Consider the following 25,937-nt stretch of genomic DNA (forward strand, 5'->3'; position numbering starts at 1 on the left):
TAAAATGTTAAATGCCTTCTTGTTTTTATACACATATAGAATGTATTATTATCCCATGTTCTGCTTGTACTCTATTGTAGCGATGCAAAATTTGCCACCCCAAGTTGTCTCTTTGGCATGCATATTATTTCGAGGTGAAAACAATCAAGGCCCAAAAAAACTCAGGAAGAAACTTTGACCTTCCCCCTAACTGCCTAAAATAATGTTATCAACAGATAGAGGGCTTGTTCCAAGAAGCAAGCTAGCAGCAGAGACATCTGCCAAGAATATGGGCTGAGTGTGGTGAGGGAAACTCAGCAGGACCTAGAGATCAGAGCCCACTCTGTGTCCCATTGTCTCTTCCTGGCCCAGCAAACCTTTACTTACCAAACATCTGCTTTCCTACCTCCATGTCAATTGCCTTCCTAGCCTTGGAAGTTCCAGACCACTACCCTCAACACCTCTTTTGTCTTCAGCTGAAGACGGTAGTTCAGGCGAGGGTTTTGGCCATTCTGGAAAGTCACTCAGTTCTCCTAGGTCTCTCCCATGTGTACAGGCTATTAAACTTTTGTTTTTCTCCTGTTAATCTGTCTCGTGCCAATTGAATTCTTACACCAGCCAGAAGAACCTAGAAGGGTAGGGGAAAATTTCTTCCTCCCCGACACGATAATCTACTAACATGAAACAGACTTGATAAGAGCCTATAGAGTAAGATGAAATAGCTCTTTGATCAACCTTAATCATTTATTTGGTTGGCCGAAAGTTCGTTCAGGTTTTTCCGCCAGATGGTATGGAAAAACCCGAACGAAACTTTGGGCCAAACCAATACTTTTCCCATGTGAGAACCATCTAGAACCACAAGGACAAAAGTACTGTGAAATGCCATTTAACTGGGCCTGGACCTTCCAAGGGTTGTCTCCGCCCAGTTAGGGAGATCAATTAAGTGGTGCTAAATATTTCATCCTGAGCTCCTTGTGAGTTCATCAGCCTAGGTGAGAGCCACAAAGGTAATGAGTCTTCAGGGAACTGACCACAGCCAAAAGGGAACCAATGGAGCCAGATGGTCAAAGAGAATCACCTATACTTAAACAACACAATGACTATTTTAAACAAACATTCACTGAAAGACAGAGAGAGATATCTTTTAATCATTGTCTTGAAAGATGTTCTAGGTTTAGAATTGTATTTTGATCAGAACTTAATTTATTATGTATATTCTTCTTGCTTTTTTTTTTCCCTAGCTCATGCTACCACAATGCATTTTCAAGAAATGGAAAAAATGGCTCACCAAAATGTTGGGTTCTAGAAAAGGTAATTGTTTTTAAAGACAGATATCTGCCTTTGTTTCTCTTACAAACAAAGCCCATACCTTCTAATCTATGTAATCTTTAACAAAACTATCCAGTGACAACATGACTTGAGTGATCCCTCTACATACCACAGCCACTAGACACCCCAGACGCTAAGAATATGATTAGGTTCACTTAAAAATTCAGTTCACTTTGATTATATAGTCCGAGAGGCCAGGAATGAACCAACTCTGTGAATTCTGTTCTGAATTGACTCTTTGGAATCATAAGAGGAAATGAAATTAATGTTCTTTAAACAAATTATGCTAAAGAATGCCACAGATCAGTGGCACGGCGACCACAGAAGTCCCTGGGAGGCTGTTCTGACTGGTCCACAGGAGGAATTCAGGTTTCTCAAGTCTATAAAATAAGGAGCTGGACCAGATCGGATATTAACTGTTTTTGGATAATGGCCCCCTTCAAAATACCTCGGGAATTCAGAGGGTCCATGGGCCCCGGGTTGACTGCTGCTGGATTCGATAATCAATGATGTCTTCTGCTCAAGGATTTTATAATCCACTCACGTTTACCTAAAAGGCTGAATTTAGGAAAACTAAATATGTCCTCTACTTTTATGAAATAAACATTTATCTTCTCCTATAAAGAACTGATTTAGAAATTGATATGAACTTGAGAGAGGAATACTTGAAGCTGGCAATATCCCTTAACACATCCCTGGTGGTACTGATGGGAAAGAGAATCTCAGCCAGCAGCTCTCAGTGACCCTTCAAGTACTGATGTCAAACTGTCAGATCTCAGGCCGAAAGAGGTTCCCAGCAAACAGACCTCCTAATAGGCTGAGAAGGCCCAGTCTGCTTCCATTTTCTGAGGCTGTGAGGGTATTAAAGATGTAAAATGTCAATATCTGTGGTCCTGTAATGGAGAAACTTAAAGCCCTATGAGGAATTTCATCTTTCCTTTACAATGGGTTGCTGATTTCCAGGCCCTGGGGACTGCAAGGCCAGGGCAGATGCCCAGCTGGCCTGCCTTCTGCAGGCTCAGTCAGTTGGATCCCTGAAATTCTGTGTTTGGTCAAAGCAGGGACCTGTGATTTCATTGGAAACAGTGGAGCAGGAGACCAGAGAGATGGAAGTCAGAAGCTAAAGGCAAATTTACCAGAAACAATGGGCACTCCTACCTGTCAAGGCCTAATTACCTGAGAGCCATTCAACTTCCTTTCTTAGATTTTCATCATGGGCTTTTTTTTTTTTTTTTTTTTTTTGCGGTACGCGGGCCTCTCACTGTTGCAGCCTCTCCCGTTGCGGAGCACAGGCTCCGGAGGCGCAGGCTCAGCGGCCGTGGCTCACGGGCCCAGCCGCTCTGCGGCATGTGGGATCCTCCCGGACCGGGGCACGAACCCGTGTCCCCTGCATCGGCAGGCGGACTCTCAACCACTGCGCCACCAGGGAAGCCCTCATCATGGGCTTTAAAAGAGCTATCACAGTCTATCTTCATCCGTTGCAAACAGTGGTCACTTTTAAGCTGCTTTTTCAGTATTAGATAACTTTCCTATTCCCTTATCTGGGCTGGTGTAGGTGATTAATTCTCAACCATATTAATGAGTAATTGGCATGAATACTCTTAGACTCAGGGTAGAACTTGAATGCTGACTGGAGACTAAGAAACCAAGCAGTACACCCTTGGGGCAGTCAACTCAATCCAATAAATATTAACTTACGAATACGTGCTGCGGGAGTTATAGAAGTTCCAGTTGAGTTAGGGCTTGCAACAAAGATCGGCGTTCTGGCATAAAACACATCCCCATGAATTACTCATGATGCCCTAGTTTCATTTATTTAAAGAGGAGCAAGAATTTAATGACGAATCAAACAACCCACATAAAGGATCATTCTCAATTTTTATGCCTATCCCCCACCTACCTTTTTAGCTGTTTGTCCACTTTTTTTCAAAAAGCATTATTTATCAGCAACTGGCCCTTACTGATTCTTTCTAATACATTCAACAGTTTTCTTAGGGATAAACAACTGTATGTATTCAGATCTAAGTTTGCCCGTTGTATCAAAGGTCTAAGTGATGGGTGTAAACCAGAGAGCACTTCATTTCTCCCTCATGGACAGCAGAACATAGTGGTCCAGGGCTAACACAGGATCTCTATAATGTTGAAGACCCAGGCTCTTTCCATCTTAATACTCCATATTCTCGAATCACACAGTCATCCCATGGACCACTGCAGCCAGCAGGGAGGGGAAAAAGGAAGCAGAGGGCACTCCCTCTCCCTTGAAGTCATGGCCTGCAAGTTGCATGCAAAGCTTTCACCCGCCTCCCACTGCCTGGAATGTAGTCACACGGCCATACCTGGCTGCAAGGGAACCTAGGAAATGTAATTCAATTGCTGGTGGCCATCAGGGGGCTGAAACTTGAGATTCTACTATCCAAGGAAAGGAAGTCGAGTATTTGGGAACAACCAGTAGACGCTCCCACAACAATACTCCTTTTGATCTCTTATTTCATCAGTTTACATAATTTATAATTAAAATTATGCAATTACAGTAGCAATGACAATGGGCCTTAAGAGATGTGAGAATGAACGCTCTGACTCAGTAAGCACACGACTCAAATGGTGGAAGCGGTTCTACACTAGAGTCGGGGAGGCAAATGTGTTCTCTAAAGGGCCGGAGGGCAAATATTTGGGGCTCTGCTGGCCACACAGTCCGTGTACGCAGCTCTGCCATTACGGCGTGAGGGCAGCCACAGACAACGTGCAAATGGAAGAGCATTCCAACAAAGTTTGATTTATAAAAACGGGCTGTGGGGTGGATTTGGCCTCTGGGCTGCACTGACCTGCTGGGTTCAGGGTGTCATGGGCTTCAGCCATATGGTTATACAGCGGTGACGGGGATCATTGATTATCCCAGCAAGCCAACCGGGAACCATCCCAAGAGCTTTTAGTCTAAGGACACCTTTCACTTACTGTGCATGTACCAAGGGCCAGGAACTACATTCGGAGCTTTATAATCCTCTCAACAACCGGACAAGGTGGGTAAAATGCTCCCGTTTTCAGATGAGAAAGCAGACACGACCAAGAAAACCCACATTTGAACCCAGGTCTTTCCAGCTCCAACCCACCAGCCTCCCAAGCCTGTGGTTAGAAAAACAGTCCTTTTGCCAATGACACATGAAACATAAGCACACAATTTCCTGTCACATTGCTGGTGAAGCTGTTGTATGCCAGATTTGACTTGTCAAGTATTAGAATGAGAAAGGTTTCCTCTGATCTTAAAACAGTCCTTGCCCTAAAAGTTTACCCAGGTTTTAGCAAAAGGCATCTAACTTTCAGATTTGTCCTGGGTAGAGTTGCTAAGGTCTCAAACTTCAGAACATTGGTATCTAATAGAGGGGGAAAAGTCAAGGTGCCATCAAAGTCACTGAAAACTTTTAGGGTCTTTCAAAGTTTATCTAAATAAACAAAGATTATACCCCACCCCTTCCACCTCCCACCCCAACTTCTTACCCTAGTGCAGTGGGCTTCACCCACGTAAGCACTCCACCTCCCCAGGTATGGCAGACTATCACACTCTTTCCAGAACCCTCCTGACGAGGCCTCACAACCCTTTGAGAGCTCCAGGCACCATTTCCAGTTTACAGAAGTTGGCAAGAAAGAAAGAAGTCATCTGCCATCAAACCTTCAACACTTATGGAACAAACTGTCTCCCATTTTCCCCTCTGCTGTGCCCCAAAAAGGGATTATCAATTACTTCCTTTATTGTCGCTGCCAACATTTCTCGTATCTTAGTTTACTGAGCAAATGTCTTCTTGTTTCAGCAAGCATGTCGATTAATTCTAGGCTTATAATCTATTGATGTGTATATTCCCTTTATTACGAAATCTACATCTCGAAGTCTTCCTTCATACAAACAAATACGCTTCTAAAAGGAAGTTTTTCAAGTATTACAAAATGGGGAAATTATGACTATTTAGAATTCACGCTCAGTTTAATTACTTTGGGAGGAAGGTTATCCACCACTCACGTTACAAGCTACTCCAGAAACACTGAGTTAATTTCTTAGAGAAGGGAGCCACGTTTAAACATACGTATGACCCATAATTAGTGAGCCCTGCATAGAATACTCTCAGTAGTAGCCACTAGTAATTTCCAAAAATATAGAAACACATTTGTAATCCCCTCATCTTGTCTGAAGATGACGTTTATAGGTATAATTTCTATAGGCATAATGTGAACATGCTCCACCGATAGATGCGCTTGTTTTCTTTTCAAAAATAAAACACTTGCTTAGGGTTCAACTAAAACCCCACCAGGAGATGTCACTGCCTGCGTCACAGGTAATACTGGTGCACAGCCGCTCCTTCTGTTTACAGCTAGCAAAGAGGCTGCATCACGCTGGTACTTACTATGTGACACCTCTTAAGCACTACCACACGTGGGTGTCTGCCCAGCTCTGGAGGACCAGTCTCCACCCTGGAAACAGAGCAACCCGTCATAAATCACAGTTATGGGGGAGAGGAGGCATCTGGGGGTCCGACCTCTCCCTCACCTCTTTCCATATCAGGCACTCACAACTGCGCCCCCCTCCAAGAGGAAGACTCTGCCGTCCGACGATCCCTCCCCAGATGCTGCTGAAGTCACAGAGCAACACCTTTAATAGCCCTCGGTGGCATTGTCCCAGTGGGTGACAATCACGCCCAGGGCAGGCTGATCCTGCAAAATTGAGGCTGTTGGCGGGGTGGCGGGGGGGCAGTGTGTTCTGGCCTGGAAGGCTCACGGGAGTCTCCTCCCAAGGGTAACACATCTGTCCTCTTGAGCACTGAGCTTGTGTGTGTCTCCCAGGAACAGCCAGGACACTCTCTACCCCACTGTTTCCCAATGTCTGCATCAGGACACTTTGTGACCTAGAGGTATTGCCATGTGTTGCTACATGCAGGTTTATCCCCTCGCCTTTGCCGATTCGGGATCCAGAGGTGGCGGGTATCACGGGTAAGAAAGCAGTTCCTGGTGTGAAGGCACCAGGGGAAAGATATAAGAGAGAGAACGGATGCAGGAGAGGATGAGAGAGAAATCAGAAAAAACTCAGGTAGAAACGTCCTGCCTGATCATCTCACTCGCAAAACACTGCATGAGATGAGGTTACTCTGGCCAAAAAGCCAGAAGCCAGGACTCCCCCAGGAGGTCGTGTCTATCTTCCTATCCAGAGTTCACTGGCGGTTTCACAAGAATGGCTGAAGAAACATAAACAGAGTTTCAACTCACTTCTGCCTGAAGGTCTTTCCTCTGACTTTGGGCTGGTTCTTATTATACATTCTTACTAAGCTGCCACGTGGCCAACCAGCCCCAGAAACCAACTGAAATCCCTTGACTTTAGCTGAAAGAGAAGTGTGATGACTGAAGACAATTTCTGATTTTCAAAGCAACCTTTCTTTAAACACTGCAAGCTGATGTCCCATTTTCTCAAACACAAAATGGAGGCGTTGAATTTCTTTCACCTTAACTCCAACCTATAACTGACCTTCTCTAGAATCGAATCGCTTTTTGTTCCCTTGTCTTAAGTTTAAAACTAGGTGAGTGGGACACTTCATTTTCTGTTTCTTCATACAGATGTATATACTGGATTTGCCTGCGGCTGAGGCTACTCTCTTGGTAATCACTTTATCTCACTCTGGTGCAGAAAGGGTTTGAGGTCGCTTATAAAAGTACACAGATAACAGGGATAAAATAAACACCTCAGCGAGCAGAGCCTATTAGTCCACAGGATGTATTTGTACAAAATGGTGCACCTTGTCCAGGAGGTGCAGCCCCTCACGAGGGCACAGGGCTTGGGGGTAGAGCCTGGGATGGACGTCAATCCCCCACTGGCTCTCTCAGCTGGATGCCTTGTACACGTCCCCTGCCACCACGGGGGTGGTGGCCCTACAAAGGAACGAGGCTAAAAGGCCTGATGGGAGAGAAAATAGGAAAGCCCAGGGGAAGAAGGGCATACAGAAGTGTATCCAGAGGGTCCCATATACTATCTAGAAGGGAGCTGTAATTTTACCTCCAAATGGCTAAATCAGAGATAGAAATACGATCATTTAGAAGATTCACGGCGCCCACACGATTAAAACAAACCAATTAGACAAGAGACAACATGTGCTGTGAACTCCCTCCTGTGGGTACTCGGCTCACTGTTGGATGCATTGGGCAGACATCCTTGTTCCCCAGAGAAAGGGTAAATACTTTGACTCAACACACGTCACTGGCATGACACCCATGCTCACTTGGGTTAAATCAATTACAGGAAGGATCAAAACAATGTGAACCAAACACACACCCCTTGTGGCCCTATCCAAACAGACCATCTAGACCAAACCAACCAGGAATGCACCAACTCTGTACACACCCGTGGTCGAGCCCACCATCTAGAGAGTGGATGGCCTGCACATACTGAATATCCTCCGTATTATCATATATTCTGTGCTGCTTAAGGAAGTGTATAACTTATGTAAGTATTATTATTAACTATTTTTTGAGGACTTACTATGAGCCATTCACTAAGCTAAATATTTAATGTGGAAATACCATATTTAATCTATAGGACAAACCTAAAAAGGAAGTATTATTATCCCCATTTTATTGATAACAAAATGAAATTCAGAGAGGCCACCCAGCTAGTCAATGGTGAGGTTGGGATTTGCAGCCAGGATTGGAAACAGCTTTGCATCATTCCACAGACCATGTCTGCAGTCACGCTACAGGATAGTTAAAATAGTTAGGTGTTTATGCCTAAACACGTGAGCTTCAACTAACTAGGAAGTTATTCTATATAAATAAGTATGTTCATCAAGACCCCTGGAGCATTCCTCTGTTAGGAAGAGATGTCACTGGTCTGCAAGTTTTTTAAAAAACAGGAGAAGGAGCCAGATGGTAAGTTTTACCATCAATATCCTTCCAAACGATGTGATAAAATTTTATAAAAACAAATAGTAAACATTTTTTTCTCTCTCTAGTAGTTTCATTTGTTTATTTATTTTCTCAATTAATTTATTTTTGTCTGCATTGGGTCTTCGCTGCTGCGTGCGGGCTTCTCATTGCGGTGGCTTCTCTTGTTGCGGAGTACGGGCTCTAGGTGCGTGGGCTTCAGTAGTTGTGGCTCGCGGGCTCTAGAACGCAGGCTCAGTAGTTGTGGCACACGGGCTTAGTTGCTCTGCGTCATGTGGGATCTACCCGGACCAGGGCTCGGACCTGTGTCCCCTGCATTGGCAGGTGGTTTCTCAACCACTCGACCACCAGGGAAGCCCCCCTCTCTAGTAGTTTTAAAATAAAGCCCCAAAATTCATTGACGTTCTTCAGGAAAAAAGGGGTTCATGTCTTCTCCCCTCAAATCTGTATTCTTTCTCTGCTTGAGCAACAGGACACAGCAGAAATGATGCTTGGCCAGTTTCTGGACCCAGGCCTTAGGAAACTACCAGCTCATACTTCATACCCTTTGAGGCAATGATTCCCCTAATGAGAAAAATTAAAGTGGCAAAACTACCTGGAATCATAGAGTAATAGTAATATAGGTGGAAAAATCCAAAGGATAGCATATTTTGTAGGCATTAAAAATGCTCCCCGGGGGACTTCCCTGGCGGTCCAGTGGTTAGGGCGCCATGCTTCCAATGCAGGGGGCGCAAGTTTGATCCCTGGTTGGGAAACTAAGATCCCACATGCCACAGGGCGTGGTCAGAATAAAATAAAACAAAAAAATAAAATAAAATAAAAAAGTAAAGTAAAATAAAATAAAACAAACTAAACTAAAATAAAAATGCTCCCCAAATGTTTAATGCCACTGGGAAATGCTTATGAGAAGAAAAAGCAGCATACAAAATTGTATGTATCATATATAATTATTGTAACATTGCCAAGAAAATTTGTCCAAAGAAGTACTAGAAGACAAGACATAATAATCCTTTCTTTAGGGTAGTAAGATTACAATTGATCCTGTCTTCTTCTTTTTTTCTTTCCTTGAATTTTATTTTATTTATTTTGATCCTTTCTTCTTTATATTCATTTTTCTCTACACTATTTTTGTTTCCCCCAATGGACAGTCGTAACACCTTTTAGTGGGAAAACACCATTGTGTATGAGATTTGACCCTCAGGTAAGCAAGCCTGTGCCCTCACATACCTTCTGTGGGACTCAGGTTTCCATAATGAGGAGACACCAAGTGGATCCAGACATGGATTTGCCCACGAAGAGACCAAAGGCTGGGAGTAGGGCAGGCTGCATGAGTGGGCTGTCCCTCTGTCAGGGACAGCTTCTCTTGGCAGCCCTGGGACAGACCTCTCCGTGGCCCACCACACAGCAGCTGTAGCCCTCCTTTGGCTTTGGAAAGCAAAGACACCTTCCTCACATTTTAGGGATGGCAAAGAATTAGTCACCCTGTGTTGATAAAATAGAAATGAGCTTTAACAGGGCTTGATTACCAGAAGTTTGCTGGGGAGCCACAAGGGTTTGGAAAGCACGTTGCTTGTTAACTGGTGATTAAGATATCTCACACTAAACACACTCTCTTGCAACAAGGATAGACTGTGTTATTCTCCATGCTCTTAATCAATTTCAAATATTAGCCCACCTGGATCAAAGTAGGATTTCAAAAGTGGTAAACATTGTCTATGCCTGAGACAGATTTTTCCATGACCGTATTAGAGGGTGGTAGAAAAAGAAATCATTCATTCCTTCGACAAACCTTTCCCGAATGTCTAGTATGCCTTAGGGATACATAAATGAAGAAGCTGGAGCACACTTAGAATTAAACACAAACTCTTGCACCAGTCCACGTCACTTGGGTTCTGGGGCTGACCCCTGTGGGTTTGCAAGAACCAGTTTTTCCCATATCTTCTGAACCCGGCTTTCACTGACCTCATGTGAGTGGCCTGAAATTGACCACAGTGATGTATTTACACCACAGAAATCAACGAATGCCAAAGAGCAGAGAGCTGGTTGCTAGACATTTACCAACACACCACTGCCTGCAAGGCCCAATGAGAGGTCCCCATACACCTCCCCCACTCACCTCCAGCCAGCCTCTCCCGTCTCCTTGTGTGCTGACCACACTGGCCTTTCTGGGTGTCGAGCCCACCTCCTGCATCGCCACCGTATAACGATACACGTGTCTGTCTGCACAGGCTTACTTATTCACTTCGCCTCTCTGTGCCTATTTCAAAACCAACGGCAGCGTAAGGACTCTGCAGGCCTATGAAAGCTGAAATACGCTTGTTTGTGGGAACCCATCATCTCGACCGAGCGTCCCGACACACAAAGCTTGAGCTGGGGCGTGCTGGTCAGACTTCTTTGTGAGGCTTTTCTTAGCCTCACTCTATATATGAAAGAAATAGTATTATCAAAGCATAGGCTTCACCCACAAGGTGAAATTAAGCCTATAATCAGGCCAACCTGAATCATTAAAACATCTGGATTAAAGAATATATTTAAATCAATTTCTTTTAAACCTTCCAAGACTATAATTCAGTGCGATTGCTAATGCCATTTCCAAATACTACAGAGGCCACTGTGTTGTTTTCTTTTAAATTTTAATGGAAATACATTTTTTTTTAATTAATTTATTTTTGCCTGCGTTGGGTCCTCGTTGCTGCGCGCGGGCCTTCTTTTTAGTTGCGGTGAGCGGGGGCTACTCTTCATCGCCGTGTGCGGGCCTCTTATTGCGGTGGCCTCTCTCGTCTTGGAGCACCAGCTCTAGGTGCGCAGGCTCTAGAGTGCAGGCTCAGTAGTTGTGGCGCACGGGCCTAGCTGCTCTGCAGCATGTGGGATCTTCCTGAACCAGGGCTCGAACCCGTGTCCCCTGCACTGGCAGGCGGATTCCCAACCATGGCTACTGTGCTTTTAAAGAGCTTTGGTTTTCTTAAATACAATAGCCCTTCGTATATCCAGAGCCCAGATATAGGGCAACCTCTCCACTCCAGGGCAGGGCAGAGCAGCCCAGACTGCTGTTACAGAGTTAGTTTTAGAGGCTCAGTGACCTTTTTCAAACTTTTGTATCTTTACTATGTTATATGAGACGTCAAATAACAAGCTTCAGAGAGCCCTGCATTAGCAGCCAACATTTTGCTTCTTAAATGCTAAAACTGCACACTGTCCTTGGGTAATAGTCTCCTAAGTCCAGGTGGCCTGGGGTCCACCCGCTTCAAGGCAGCTGGACTAGACGATGTTTCACCTGTCCCCACCCCCCGCCACCGCAAATCGGGCTACTGAAGACATCCCAGGGCCCACCTGCTGCATCCAAGGTGGGGTCGAAAATGAGGTGGGAGGCGGGATGAGAAACCAAGGGAGCCAGGCCCCTGGCCAGGGGATGATTCTCCTCGTATTTCTTGATCCTGCCTGCCTCCCCGGTCGCGCCCCCTACTTTCTTCCTTCTTCTTTGGCACCCGATGCTTCCTGCTTGGCTTTCTGCCCTCCTTTCCCGGCGTCAGAACAGCATTCTCTCACACCCTCTGCCTCACCTCCTGACCATGACACTGGCGCGGAGTCTTTGGAGGTTCTTACCAAGAGCGTTTATTACTGGCAACAAGATAAACAGCAAGAAGGAGGGTCTCTCCTCTGCCTCCCCCAGCCCCCCAGGCAGCTGTCTTCTCGTTCGTCCACTTGGTGAATATGAAACGGTGCGTCGGGGCCACTGGACCACAGCACACGAAGCAGCCAGCCCGTGAGGTGCCCTAAGCACGCACCCGGATACCCTAACGAAGGCTCCCGTCATTTGCTTTCCACTGATTAATTTCAGATTTCGCTCACTGCCCGTTACAGAGCAATTTGATTCAGCAAATTCCAAAATGGGACTAAAGTAATAGCAGGAAGAAGCCTGAATGTGGCACTCACCCAGAACCGGCTGCAATCAAGCTTGAAAAACACGTTTGGCCAGCAGATTCGAGACTTATAATAATAGTTATTTCTCTTTTAGATGTGGCACCAAAGGACGTGTCCAATGGCACGTAATCTCAGATTTAGCAAGAGTAAAATTCCCTCTCAAATGTAATATTTTACTTTTAGCCTGGCTCTAAATGTTCCCCCCATCTGGGGTGCCCTTTCTAACTTTCTGCACAGATACGGAAACAAACAAACGTATGCAGCAAAGTATACTCCATAGAAAACTACCAGCTGTTGAGAGCTGGGAGTTATCAGAACAAAAAAGGGGAGGCAGGGGTAGTCTACTTCAAAGGAGTGAGAGGGCGTTTCCCACTTTCAGCAAGTTATTAGTCTTTGGTAATAATAATTATTATTAGATATGTGTATAGTGTGTGTGTGTGTGTGTGTGTGTGCGCGCGTGTGTGCGTGTGTGTGTGTATTTACTTATTTATTTATTTGTTCTCCTTCTTGTCTGTTTATCTTGTAACGGGTAAAACATTCTTAGAAAAAAAACTTTTGTTTGTTTAGTTTACATCATAAACTACTTGTTCAAAATATTTATAATTATCCACAATTAATTATGATTTAATTTAATTGTGGGAATGTTCCATTTCATTGAGGCAACCCTTATTACACGTCTGCCAAGTCTCTCCCTTCAGTCTCTAAAATGATCAGGCCCCCTAGATACTTACTTCAGGTGTTAAAATGGTTTATAAATACTTTCCATTCACAAGTATTTATAAAAGTGCCTATTCTGTGCAAAATTCTACGCAGCGAGTTGGCGGGAATGCCATGATGGAAAGTGAAAAAGAGAAAGTCCTGCTTTCAGAAATGTTCAAATGTCATGAGGGGGATACATACAATACTGGTAGGTCACCCATCATCTCAAACCAAGACTGACATCTAAAATTCTCTGAAAGTGTTTTCTCAACTATTTAATTAGTCCATGTCCTAAATCTAGGCACTTGTGTAAATGTCATCTTCAAGCACTTGATTTAATGTCTCATTTTATATAGAAAGTTCTTTCATTATTCAATTAAATGTGAACTTAACGTCCCCTTTGATGGATGGGGAAGGAATCTAGAAGAAAATGAAAACTAGAAAACTAAAGAGAAAAGTAGCTTTTAAGGACATGATTACAACTGATTATAGGCAACACACACACACACACACACACACACACACACACACACACACCATACAACCATGGCTGAAAAGGAATGCTTATACAAGGACAAAAAATATTGTGGTATTCCTGTTCCTAGAGAGTTACCAGTTTCCACTTTCTTTGACAATAAAATTGGCAATAACCTCTTGTCCTTTTTTTTCTCTCCCGTTGCTGAGCACAGGCTCCGGACACGCAGGCTCAGCGGCCATGGCTCACGGGCCCAGCCGCTGCGCGGCACGTGGGATCCTCCCGGACCAGGGAAGGAACCCGCGCCCCCTGCATCGGCAGGCGGACTCTCAACCACTGCGCCACCAGGGGATCCCCCTCCTTGTCCTTTTTTTAAACAACCTTCTTTCTACATCTTCATATCTGAATTTCAATGGCCCTAATTAGAATTCCAATGACACCGATTTATATAAATTCTGTTAACACAGCAATGGGGCTAGAAATGGAAACTTCCAATATGGACACAAGTTGTGCTCATATTAATAGAAATAAGTTCCTGCTTCCTTTCCCATCTCTATCCCCCTTTCTTAGAGCCAGATCTTAATAAAACATAAATACAGTTAATGTACTGCATATGGGGGCCCAATGATCACATTTTCAAAGATAAGATCTATGGTTAAAAAAAAGTACTGTAATACCAAAATGGGTATATGGGTCTAATTATTAACCTTTAGAAATGTTCAAGTCTTTAAAATGCAAGCAAATTACAAAATGTTTACTAGCTTAGATTTCTAACAACCACCATCTGAAGTTAAAAATCAAACATCAAAAAACTCAAGTAGACTTTACGGGGTGTAGGAAGAAACACTTTTTGATAATTTCGGGCCGCCACTTCCTCACTCAAGAAAAACACTTATTGGCATATGTTTCTACGGGTATATTCAGTTAATTTTATGTCTCTCTCTTCACGCTAAAGAAAATTCTATTTCCTGGAATTAAGGGACTGCACTCCTTTTTAAATTTTAATTTCAACTACCTTTTAAATTAGTCACAGTAGTTTTTAGAAAGATAACCAGCAAATGAAATAGACTCAAGAAAAAGTAAATGTGGATCATAATTACCTTTTGCCTGATCCAAAGTCCTCCCCTTCAGGCATTTCTGCCCTTTGAAAATAATAACAAAGTGGAGAAGGCTGCAGCACTTTTGTGCTACGATAGTTTCTTCTCCACGCTAACAATGACTACCAGGCGGGGAAAACCCCAGTAGTCCAAGTTCTTTTCTTTTTGGAGTAAAGCACTCCTCCCCTACTCAGAAAGTAGGTGTTTACAAACTTCCGAAGCCCCGGCCTGCCTTGAATGAGGCTAGGAGCCGGGTTATTATGACTGTCCCCTGCTAAAAATAAATAGGTCACCTCTTACTCCCAGGGCCGTGACAGACAGCTGGGAGCAAGCACTTCCCAGCTGCCCAGCTTGTTCGCTCCAGTCCTGTGAGGAGGTGTCACCACCCAGCTATTAACCTTTACCAGGATGACCTCACCTAAGCCAGCCTACCCTTTCTATTTCCTGCTTTCTCCTGGCATGACAAGGCACCCCCAAAGGGCGGCGAGCTTGAAACTTCAGCCTGGGCTATCAGGTCTCCAACTCACAGGAGGGGCTGGAGGGTGGAGAGCAAAGTGGGCAGGACCGCGAGAGCTGAGAGGTTTGTTTGTTCTGGAAATGCTTAGCCACTCAGCAAAAAGATCCCTTACTCACACAAAAAGGGGGAAAATGCCAACAAACAATTGTGTTAGAAAATCTTCCTTTGGGGCATCTAGATGTCTCCACTCTGAAGTGAGCATACAGATATGAGTCCATGTGTTCCTCTGGGCGACACGGTTTCTTCCGAGGGACTTCCTCTGTCATCAGTGACCAGCCTGACATTGGAATGTGGCCGAGCTGTGGGCCTCAGATGTTCTGATAGCTTGGCCCATCATTACGAATGAGTCATCAATCACCAGGTACCCTCATTCCCTGCAACTTCTAATAGCAAGACGAAAATCGCTTCACTTCTTGCTTTCAAAAAAGCTGGACGAAACATTACTGAGATCCCTTTAGGAATATAAACTGAAAACTTTGCAGAAAAACTTGAAATCTTTTTTTTTTTTTCCTGATTGGGAAAGTCAAGTAAGGCTGTAAGCAAGACCTAATTATTAAGAAACAATATACTTTTCTTAGATACATGCACCCCAATGTTCATTGCAGTACTATTTACAATAGCCAGGACATGGAAGCAACTTAAATGTCCATCAACAGATGAATGGATAAAGAAGATGTGGTACATATATACAATGGAATATTACTCAGCCATAAAAAAAGAACAAAATAATGCCATCTGCAGCGACTTGGATGGACCTAGAGATTGTCATACTGAGTGAAGTACGTCAGACAGAGAAAGACAAACGTCATACGATATTGCTTATATGTGGAATCTTAAAAAATGGTACAAATGAACTTATTTACAAAATAGAAATAGAGTCACAGATGTAGAAAACAAACTTATGGTTACCAAAGGGGAAAGGAGGGGGGGGAGGAGGGATAAATTGGGAGATTGGGACTGACATATACACACTACTATATATAAAATAGATAACTAATAAGAACCTACTGTATAGCACAGGGAACTCAACTGAATACTCTGTAAAGACCTATATGGGAAAAGAATCTAAAAAAGAGTGGATAGATGTATATGTATAACTGATTCACTTTGCCGTACACCTGAAACTAACAGAACATTCCAAATCAACTATACTCCAATAAAAATTAAAAATAAAATAAAAAATAAAAACATTAAAAAAAGAAATGACACTTTTTTTTAAACATCTTTATTGGAGTATAATTGCTTTACAATGGTGTGTTAGTTTCTGCATTATAACAAAGTGAATCACCTATACATATACATATATCCCCTTATATCCTCCCTCTTGCGTCTCCCTCCCATTCCACCCCCCTAGGTGGTCACAAAGCACCCAGCTGATCTCCCTGTGCTATGCGGCTGCTTCCCACTAGATATCGATTTTACATTTGGTAGTGTATATATGTCCATGCCACTCTCTCACTTTGTCCCAGCTTACCCTTCCACTTTTCTTTTTAAAATGTGTGTTCCATTGTCACAAGATTAGTAATAGCTAATCCTAGCAATGTCTCTATATTCAATATATACCTTACATTTATATGTGTTAAAGTGATTTCTGGAGTATTAAAAAATTGAAGAGTCTAAACAAATATTATCTTTCTCTGAGGCACTGTTGTTAGCTATTTTGTAGCACATGCCTGTCGCAATTCGCGACAATTCTTTAATATTCCACACAAGAGCTAAAGTTCTAGACTTCAAAGTCTAAGAGTAAGTTGCTGCAGATACGCAAACACGTAACTCAAATACTGTTGACCCTGAAAGAAAACAGTCATAAGCAGAGTTCTGAAGATCAGGGTGTGCCCGAGCCTCTCAGGATTGGAGCAATGTGCTGTCTTGTTAGAAATTCCAGGCCTAATGGAGTGAAAAGTTGAGACGCTGAAAATATTATCCATGAGAATATTTTACCACCTCTATTTCACTTGACCAACAACAATGCTAATTCTATGATCTAATTCTCAGTTCTAACAATCCTATCCCACTAATTTTACCTTTTTTGTTCTTTCAAGCTTCTCTTATACTACTTCTTGAATACCTGAGTACCGCTGTTGCTGACTACAGACCAGACTACTGTATCCCTGAAACCTGCCTCTCAATTTTAAAGGACAACTAACTGATCGGTGTGAGAGATGAATTACCCATCACTACCATAAAATATTTCCTTTAAAAATACTTCCTTTAGGGCTTCCCTGGTGGCGCAGTGGTTGAGAGTCCGCCTGCCGATGCAGGGAACGCGGGTTCGCGCCCCGGTCCGGGATGATCCCACATGCCGCGGAGCGGCTGGGCCCGTGAGCCATGGCCGCTGAGCCTGCGCGTCTGGAGCCTGTGCTCCGCAATGGGAGAGGCCACAACAGTGAGAGGCCCGCGTACCGCAAAAAAAAAAAAAAAACTTCCTTTAAGCACGTCTTCATGCATTTTAAAATTACTTGCTCCAACCATAAATTCCCCTTTAGACATGTTTGTGTTAACTTCTGAAATTCCCAAGGACAAGGAGGGAAAACAGGATGGCACAGATCACAAAAGCCAGGTGTTGGACACAGTGGGTGGCTTCCTCGCTCCAGTGACACCTTCGGTCCGGCGGGGGGGTTTAGGGTGCCAAGGGTTCCCTCATCATCCCTGGCCGGAAACCCACTGGGCATCCCAAATTTAAGGACTCACGGAATACAGCCATGGGAAAGACCCTGAGGGCCACGAAAGCCATCCAAGATTTTCAGACGCTGAAACGGGGGCCCAGCAAAGTTAGGTGCCCTGCTGGGGACAGAGCCAGGAACAGCCTCCACTGCAGGAGCGGAGGGCTCTTTTCATCCCTCCAGCCGAACCGAGAGCAGAACCCACTCGTTCTGGCAAAAGTGCATACATACGGCCAGACACGTACGCGGTTTACGTTCTCTTTCGAACTTTGTATGCTCTTTCGAACTTTGTATGCATTTAATTTTAGTAGCATACTTTAAGTGATCATTTCTATTTTCTCCTGCAGTTTTAATCAGTGTTATGGCCTAAGAAGATAACTGCCATTTCAAAGCTAAATGTCCACTTCTCTTAATGCCCTTTTTTCTCTTCACACAATCATCGGCCTAAGAGTTTTGTTTTTATCCATCTCTCCTACACAGCGTTGACTGAGGCTCTGCAACTTTCAGAGACAAGACGAGGGACCCTCCCTCTATTGCAGGTTACAGGGCAATATTAGCATGAATGGCTAAGAAATGGATGGGGTTCGTTGGTGGAGAGAAAATTATTAAGAGGGGTAGGTTAACTCCTTGACCTAACAGAATTCTTGCTGAAGTTAGGCCGGGGTGATCAGCTGTTACCTAGGGGATGGTGAGACATGAGGGATTTGGTTAGATATTAAGGGTGATCAAGTATCAAGGGCGGAGGATTCTCGATAAACTGACTTGACAAATTTCTTGCTAAAACTGGGTTCCTGAGGACATACCCAAGGGCAGGGCCTAGGTGGAAATGAGCTCTCAGAGGAGCCTGACTAGTTTGGTCAAAGAGAGAGTCTTTGTCACCTCCTAAGAACAAGGCACATTTTAATTTTTTTTAAACTCGCACTCAGTGTTACAAACTGTGTGGCCCCTTCAGAGGGGCACTGTCCGGTATGGTAGCCCCCAGCAGCACCTGGTTACTGAGCACTTAAAATGTGGCTAGTTGGGAATTTTAGGATGGAATAGGAAAAAAGACTGTGAAATATCTCATTACCAATTTTTATATTGATAACATGTTGAAATAATAACATTTGGGATACATTGGTTAAATAAAATGTATTATTAAAATTAATTTCACTTCTCTCTGTTTACTTTTTCTAAACATGGCTGCTAGAAATATACAATTATATATGTAGCCTGCATTCTGTTTCCACTGGCCTGTAAAACTCTAGAGCTTCAATTTTCTACTTTTCTGCCGAAACTGGCCTAAGTTTGACATAAAACAGAAGTTCCTTTGAGAGCTCACTGGCTAACACAATCTTACCAATTGTTTCGAACACATTTCCAGAATCACTTTTAGTCAGAAGGGAAAGGGGTACAAATTACAGAAGGCAATTAACAGGACAGTTAATGGATACCGAGAAGAGTCCATTGAGTATCTTCTCCCTCCATATCTTGGCCTCCGCTTTTCTCCATCCAAAACCCTCTCCCACCCTTGCTTCCCTTTGGCCTCCGAAGACAAGAGCCCATAAGTAATTTCTTCAAGGCCAGGCTGCATCCCAAGTTCTTGATTCCCTTCCCTCCTCTCATCTCTGGTTTAAACCACCAGGTATCCCAGCCTGTTCTTGCCAGTTCCTGACCTCCCAAATTCTACCTTTTCCCTCAGCCCACAAACATATGCAGGCCTTTTCCAGAAACTCCACCACTGACCATACATGTTCTTCTAGTCCCAAACCTCTGTCTGGCCTTTACAGCCCAAGGTCCTAACCAGGGGTCTATGTTCAACTCACTCCTCACCAATTACAGCCTACCTTCTGCCCCTACCATGGCCCTGACAATGCTCTTCAAATGTAGCTGATGTTTACTTTCCATCCAATCTGCCCTGACCTCGTGGGGCCCTACGTGGCTGCCCGCTTCCCTTTATCTTGACACTGTCTCCACCCTGGGCTCCAAGACTCCTCCACTTTCTGTGCCCAGCCCCACTCCTCTCAACTGTCCTTCTTGGTCTATCTAAGTGTCTCTCTTCAGTCTTAACTGACTCTTCAGTCTTAAGCGTTTGTGATCTCTAGGGCCGGCCTTCCCAAACCTGAAACAACACAGAGTAGCGGGTCCCAACCTCAGCCACTCTCTACTTCCACTGGTCTGGGATGGGTCATGAACTTGCTTCCAATATGCTGCTCGTGGGCCGGTGTGGGGGGGGGGCACCACTCTTTGAGAGCACAGTCCTGGCGTTCCAACATTGACCACCTTCCTTTTCATGCTATACAATCTCTCTAGGAAATCTCTCTATTCCCAGAATTTTAACTCTAACCTCCACGCCCAAATCTGTATTGCTAGTCACACACTCTCCAGAATTCCAAACCTATACAGACAATGCCCGACTTACAACTTTTCCACATTATGATGGTGTGAAAGTGATACACATTCAGTAGAAACCGCCCTTGGGATTTTGAATTTTGATCTTTTCCTGGGCAAGATGCGGTGCGACACTCTCTCGTGATGCTGGCCAGTGGCAGCGAGCCTCAGCTCCTGGTCAGCCCTGTGATGACAAGGATCAATAATCCACACACTTACGACCACTCTGTACCCAGGCAGCCATTCTGTTCTTCACTTTCAGTACAGTGTTCAATACATTACATGAGATAGTCAACACTTTATTATAAAATAGGCTTCGTGTTAGATGATGCTGCCCACTTGTAGGCTCGCAGAAGTGTTCTGAGCATGTTTAAGGTGGGCTTGGCTAACCTGTGATGTTCAGTAGCGTAGGTGTATTAAATGCATTTTTGACTTAACGACATTTTCAACTTATATTCGGTTTATCGGGATGTAACCCCATTGTGAGTCGAGGCGGCTCTGTATTACTGTCACCCACTAGCTGTGGTGCACCAGAGCTGCCTCTGACTCGCTCATGAAAACTCTTACCACCTCTTTCCACTCCACGTTCAGTGCTGTGAAGGAGCTAGTCTGCAACCAGCCACAGCATGAAAATTGGCAAATGCTACAAGTCAGCTGCTATCCCGTACTCATCCCGAGCCAGCTGTTAAAAATGTACCCATACAACACTGAACACTAGACATCTTGACCTGTGTTAAATTAATTAAATAGGGAGGGCATTAGATGGAGGTGGTTCTAATTCCTTCGAAGCCAACATAAGCAAACCAAAACCTAAGCCTACAAATGCCTCAAGGTTCAGAAACCGAAACATAAGGACAACCAACCACAAGCATCCAACCAGGGTTTCCCAAATAAGGGCAACCGCTCGGGCTACAGCCAATCAGATGAGTTCCTTGCTTTGCTTCTGCATCTTCTCTATAAAAGTCTCATCCCGGACATCCCTGGTGGCACAGTGGTTAAGAATCCACCTGCCAATGCAGGGGACATGGGTTTGAGCCCCGGTCCGGGAAGATCCCACATGCCGCGGAGCAACTAAGCCCATGTGCCACAACTACTGAGTCTGTGCTCTAGAGCCCGCGAGCCACAACTACTGAGCCCACGTGCCACAACTACTGAAGCCCATGTGCCTAGAGCCCGTGCTCTGCAACAACAGAAGCCACCGCAATGAGAAGCCCGCCCACCGCAACGAAGAGTAGCCCCCGCTCGCCGCAACTAGAGAAAGCCCGGGCGCAGCAACGAAGACCCAATGCAGCCAAAAATAAATTTAAAAAAATAAATAAATAAAAAAGTCTCGTCCCCAGCTCCTGTCAATGGAGCATCCTGACCACTTCTGGTTGGTGCCACAAGATTCAAATTGATTTTTGCTCAAATAAACTCTTAAAACTTTTAATATGCCTCAGTTTCTCTTTTAATACCTGGAAGTCCCAAAAGCATCTCCAAAAACGAGCCCAAAGAGGATCCACCAACTCTCAGTAACCTGCTCTCCCTTATCCTTTCCTATTTCTTCTCTTCATTTTCTTTCTTTGGAAAAATAATTCTCCATATCATTCTCAATCCCATTTTTCTGAAGCATTTTCTTCAACGAATTCAGCAACATCTCAATGTATCTTCACTACTTGCTGACATGTCAGCTATGGGAACCCCTCCCTCCTTCCCACTAGGAGATACGCAGGGACCTTCTCTTCTTGTTCCTTATTGTTTCCCAGCAATACTACAAAGCATGGCAGAGCCAGCTCCTAGAACAGCACACACCATATTATTTTAGGGTGATACTAGTAGTCAATATTAGTTACATCAGTAAAGTGAAAAAAGGTTCCAAATGGCCAACTGAGGCAAAAATATGGGAATTATATTCGTTCTTCCCTCTCGCTCACCAGCCAGAGAAGATTCTCACCAAGTGCCTTCAACCCTAACACACTGAGCTGTACTTGTAACCACCCTTGAGACTGTGCCTTCTGTGATTACTGTCTTCAATCAGTCCAGCATCACCTGTTGCCTAGGCTAGGGGCCACCAAATACTTGTGATAAAGCACCCCTAGCAGGACACACTGTCCAAATACACTGTGCGTTTATACATTACATGCATATATATTTTCAATGTACAAATATGACCTGTAAATACTATATGTGCTTCATAAATCATATGCAAAATAAAAACATGTAGAGATAAAATAAGCATTCTTTGTAATTGCAAAAAAACCAAAACAATCCTTATCAACAAGGGATTAATTAAATTATGGTGCCATGAAATCCTATGCTAAAAAGGATGAGATTATTATGAAAATCTTTCCATAATATGGTCAACTTTAAAGAGAGACTAGAAAACAAAATGTATAATATCCCATTGATGTAAAAATATACATTCACATATTGATGAAAATACCTCAACAAAGATATGGATGAAGGAAGGGAAACCAGGAGGACAAGGGGGAGGGGGGAGGGGAGGGAGAGGAGAGAAAGGAAAAGTGTTCCAAAGGACCTACACTGAGGTATTGATTGTGGTTTTCTTTTCTGGCTTAAGAAAACAATGAATAGTTTCTATTTTATTATTTTTGCCTGTCCGTATTTTCAATTTTTCAGCAACAAATACAAATTGCTCTTTTGGTAAGCAAAGAAAATGTTCTTAAAATATGAAAAAGAAAAAAAGGTTACTTTTAAATGGAAGGGGAAAATTTTTTCTGTGTTTCCCTGTCACTAAAGGAAAAAAAAAATCTCTATTCTTTCATTTGGGTCTTCAGGATTTTTCCCTCAAACCAGACCAGGAAGAGTTCCTACCTTCAAGGATTTGACCACTCAGCAAAAAACGTGTTGGTTAAAAGGATGAGAGAAAGAAAACAGAAGCAAGCCCTCCCTCCACCCACTGACTCGAGAGGATAAGAATTCCCCTTCTCCACTTTCTTCATATCCCACCGAAGACTTCTGGTGTTGCCAATACAGAATTTGTTTCCCATGAAAATTCAGAGTATATACTATGCACTTTGCAGAAGTGGAATAAGGGTATAAATTCGTATCAAAGCCAGTGTATTTCTGGAGCAAAGTGGAAAAGGACATCTTTTTTTCCTTAGATTAAAAAGAAATAAAAGGTTCAAATGATTATATATGTAAATGATGTGAATGATGCCATTCAGTAGTGACGACGTGATGAATAATCATGACGTGCTACACTGAGAGAGATGGTCCCTCTCTCTTGCTTTCTGGTTGGTGGAATCATATTGAGACTTTTCCTAGATTGGTGGCTTTCCAAGCAATAAAAAACTTATTTTTCCTAAATGCTATGTTATGACAAACCTCAGTATATAAAAGACACAACAACCCAAAAGACTTATTCAGGTTTAAATGGGAGCAGGGCACTGAGAAGTGGCCTCAGTCCTGCACAAAGGCAGCCCTTGTATCGGATCCTTGGAAACCCAGAGTTGCACAAGTTACAGTTGGAAAACTGTGACCGGGATCATCTGGATGGCTAGGAAGAAAAAGTGGGAATTTTTTTTCTCAGTCTCTTCTCTAATAATTAGAACAGAAGCAACCCAGTTACTCTCTTTATCCTTTCATCTTTTTTAAGCTTAGAGTTATGAAGTGTTTTCCTCAAATTTCTTTTCATCCAAACATAGCTGGCACTCTACAACCAACACACAGAGCTTCTGAAGTCCCACACTCTAGCTTTCTGGCCAACCTTCTCCTTCCTTTTGCTGGAGGTACCACTGTAGACACCCGACTTCCCAGCCTGGGACAGTCCCCAGTTTCACCTCTTGTCCTGGTATAATTAATAACAGACCCCTTTCACCTCATCAGTATACCTGTTTAGGTCATCAATTGTAAGATAACCCAATACATTACCATGTTTTCCCCCCTATTTGTCAGAACTTCCATTTTGCTAATGTGTGCTAGATTGTTGTTTTGATTATCACATAATTTGTTATGGTCTCAGCAGGGACCCCCAACTGGAGCCAGATCTGTGCCATAGACCATTCAGTTTAGCCAGGGAGTGCCTCTCACACCCTTCCAGTCCGGTCCATGGTGTACCCATTGTCTGACCTGTCATCTTGGGTCGAACCGTGTCCCTTCCTAAAGTAGATATTGTTGGAGCGAAGCTGTCTGGAAAGTGTGGTTTGGACACTTGTGGGTGCAGGTGCCCCAAGGATGCTGAAGAAGCCAGCATCCAGGAGTGGAAAGATCAAAATATAGGACAAGAGTCAGCAAACATCCAAAGGGGAGGAGGAGGGAAAGGAGTGGAGAGAAACTGGGGGGCAGAGAGGCCGGCAGGGAGCACCATGAAAGACCCAACAGCCTCCAAGAGGTGGACCCTGTACCAGCTGCGTCTTCGTCATGCTGATCTCTGTGGCGTATATTTGATGTCCTAACATTTAAATAAAATATTTTTCTTTATTGAAGTCGAGCTGATTTACAATGTTGTGTTACTTTCAGGTGTACGGCAAAGTGATTCAGTTATACACATACATGACAAGAAGATTGAATACAGTTCCCTGTGCTATACAGTAGGTCCTTGTTTCGCAGTGGGAAGGGGCACAGGAGGAGCCTCGGGAAACCAGGAGAGGAAGAAGAGGCTGTCGGGCAACTGTTTAAGGAAGCGAGGAGTAAAGGGCTCCAGGAAACCCGCAGGTGCCGGGACCTCCTAAGTCACACCAGCGTGCATCACTGGCCTGGTTTGCGTGTGTGTGTCCTGTGTTTACCAAGACCCATTTCACTGCGCTGAACAGGGTCTCTACAAACTCTTGTCTGTGACCCCCTCTCTGAGGACCTGTTGGTCACCAGGGACTAGTTTCATTCCCACTTAGCTGCCTCATGCCTTCTCTCCTTAGAAAACTGCAGATGCGCTTCTGTATCAAGAGGGGTTCTTTCTCTCTTTCTCTCTTCTCCCTCCCATCCTTCCCAAACCCCTCCCCCCCCCCAAAAAAAAGGTCTACAAAACTGCAGGGGTAGAGAGGCTGGTAGAAATCAAATTCCCAATGGTGCCAAACGTCACTATTGGTTCAAGCTTCCCTCCACAGAATAATCCTGAAGAAGAAGAATCTTGTTTCTGAATAATCTTGCTTGCTTGGTTATTGAAAGCTCTCTTTTAAGGCTCTATGTGTACTTCAGGGGTGAAGGTCCTTGACAGAGAATCTTTGGTTCCAAGAAAGTCAGAACAAATAGCCACAGGAGAGAAAGACCTCTGGCAGGTCCCACTGCTCTCAGTGAGCAGAAAGAAATGGAACATTTCTAAGGCCACAATTCATAGAGACAGAGGTCTTTGTGTCCGGTAGAGACGGGAGTGGCTCCAACAAGAGTGGCACACAGCTCAAACCAAGCCTTATCTCTTGCACTTAAAATTACAGTGCAAAACAGAGGGCAACTGCAACTTATGTTTAAGGATTACACAATACTTTTGTTATCTGTTAATCTTCCTTATCAGGTGTTGCTTACGTCAGTATTAAAAAGTATTTTTCATTCCTTAAATAGCACCTGATAAAATGCTTCTTGGCTATACATTTACCCAGGATTTTGTGGAGAAGTCAAACTGAAATGGAGACTGTCCAGCTCCACAGCCTCGTAACAGTTAATCATTATTAGTTTTGAGGGTACCAGAAAGCCTCTTTCCAGTCCCATTTGGCTATGCATCGTCTGACACCCTTGTGGCCTTGGCTGGATGAGTTCTACCTGCTGACCCGGCCTTGGGTAGGGATGAGAGATCTCAGACACTGAAAGGGCCGCCCCCTCCCAGGCAACGGTGTTTCCAGAGCTTGCTAATATCCGACAGCCTCCAGGCATTTCTGAAAAGGAACCAGCCTCTTTAGAAGCATTTGCTACGGGAAAAGCTGGGCATCTGCTGGCCTGGATCGGTGGGAAAGAAGAAAGCCTTCACTTCAGAGACCTGTAACTGCTTCTTGCAGCCGGGCAGCTGCCTCCAGTGACGTGGTAGGCCAGCATCTCCATACCGC

General features: G+C 44.0%; 1 protein-coding gene across 2 annotated transcripts in view; it reads right to left on the minus strand.

The window, feature by feature from the left end:
* The window catches only part of RETREG1 (reticulophagy regulator 1), a 123,925-nt gene that overhangs the window by 23,504 nt on the left and 74,484 nt on the right, over positions 1-25,937 (minus strand). Inside the window, exon 1 of one of the 2 annotated variants that reach the window (XM_022581421.3) lies at positions 14,416-19,537. The exons of the other annotated variant lie outside the window; for it this stretch is intronic. Coding sequence (XP_022437129.1) covers positions 14,416-14,450 — 35 coding nt within the window. The 5' untranslated portion in view covers positions 14,451-19,537. Of the gene's footprint in view, positions 1-14,415; positions 19,538-25,937 lie in introns of those variants that run through there. 2 annotated transcript variants of the gene reach the window in all.

This window comes from Delphinapterus leucas, chromosome 3 (genome assembly GCF_059928025.1).
Source record: "Delphinapterus leucas isolate spDelLeu-1000000601 "Yukka" chromosome 3, BTC_Dleu_Yukka2, whole genome shotgun sequence".
Taxonomy (NCBI): domain Eukaryota; kingdom Metazoa; phylum Chordata; class Mammalia; order Artiodactyla; family Monodontidae; genus Delphinapterus; species Delphinapterus leucas.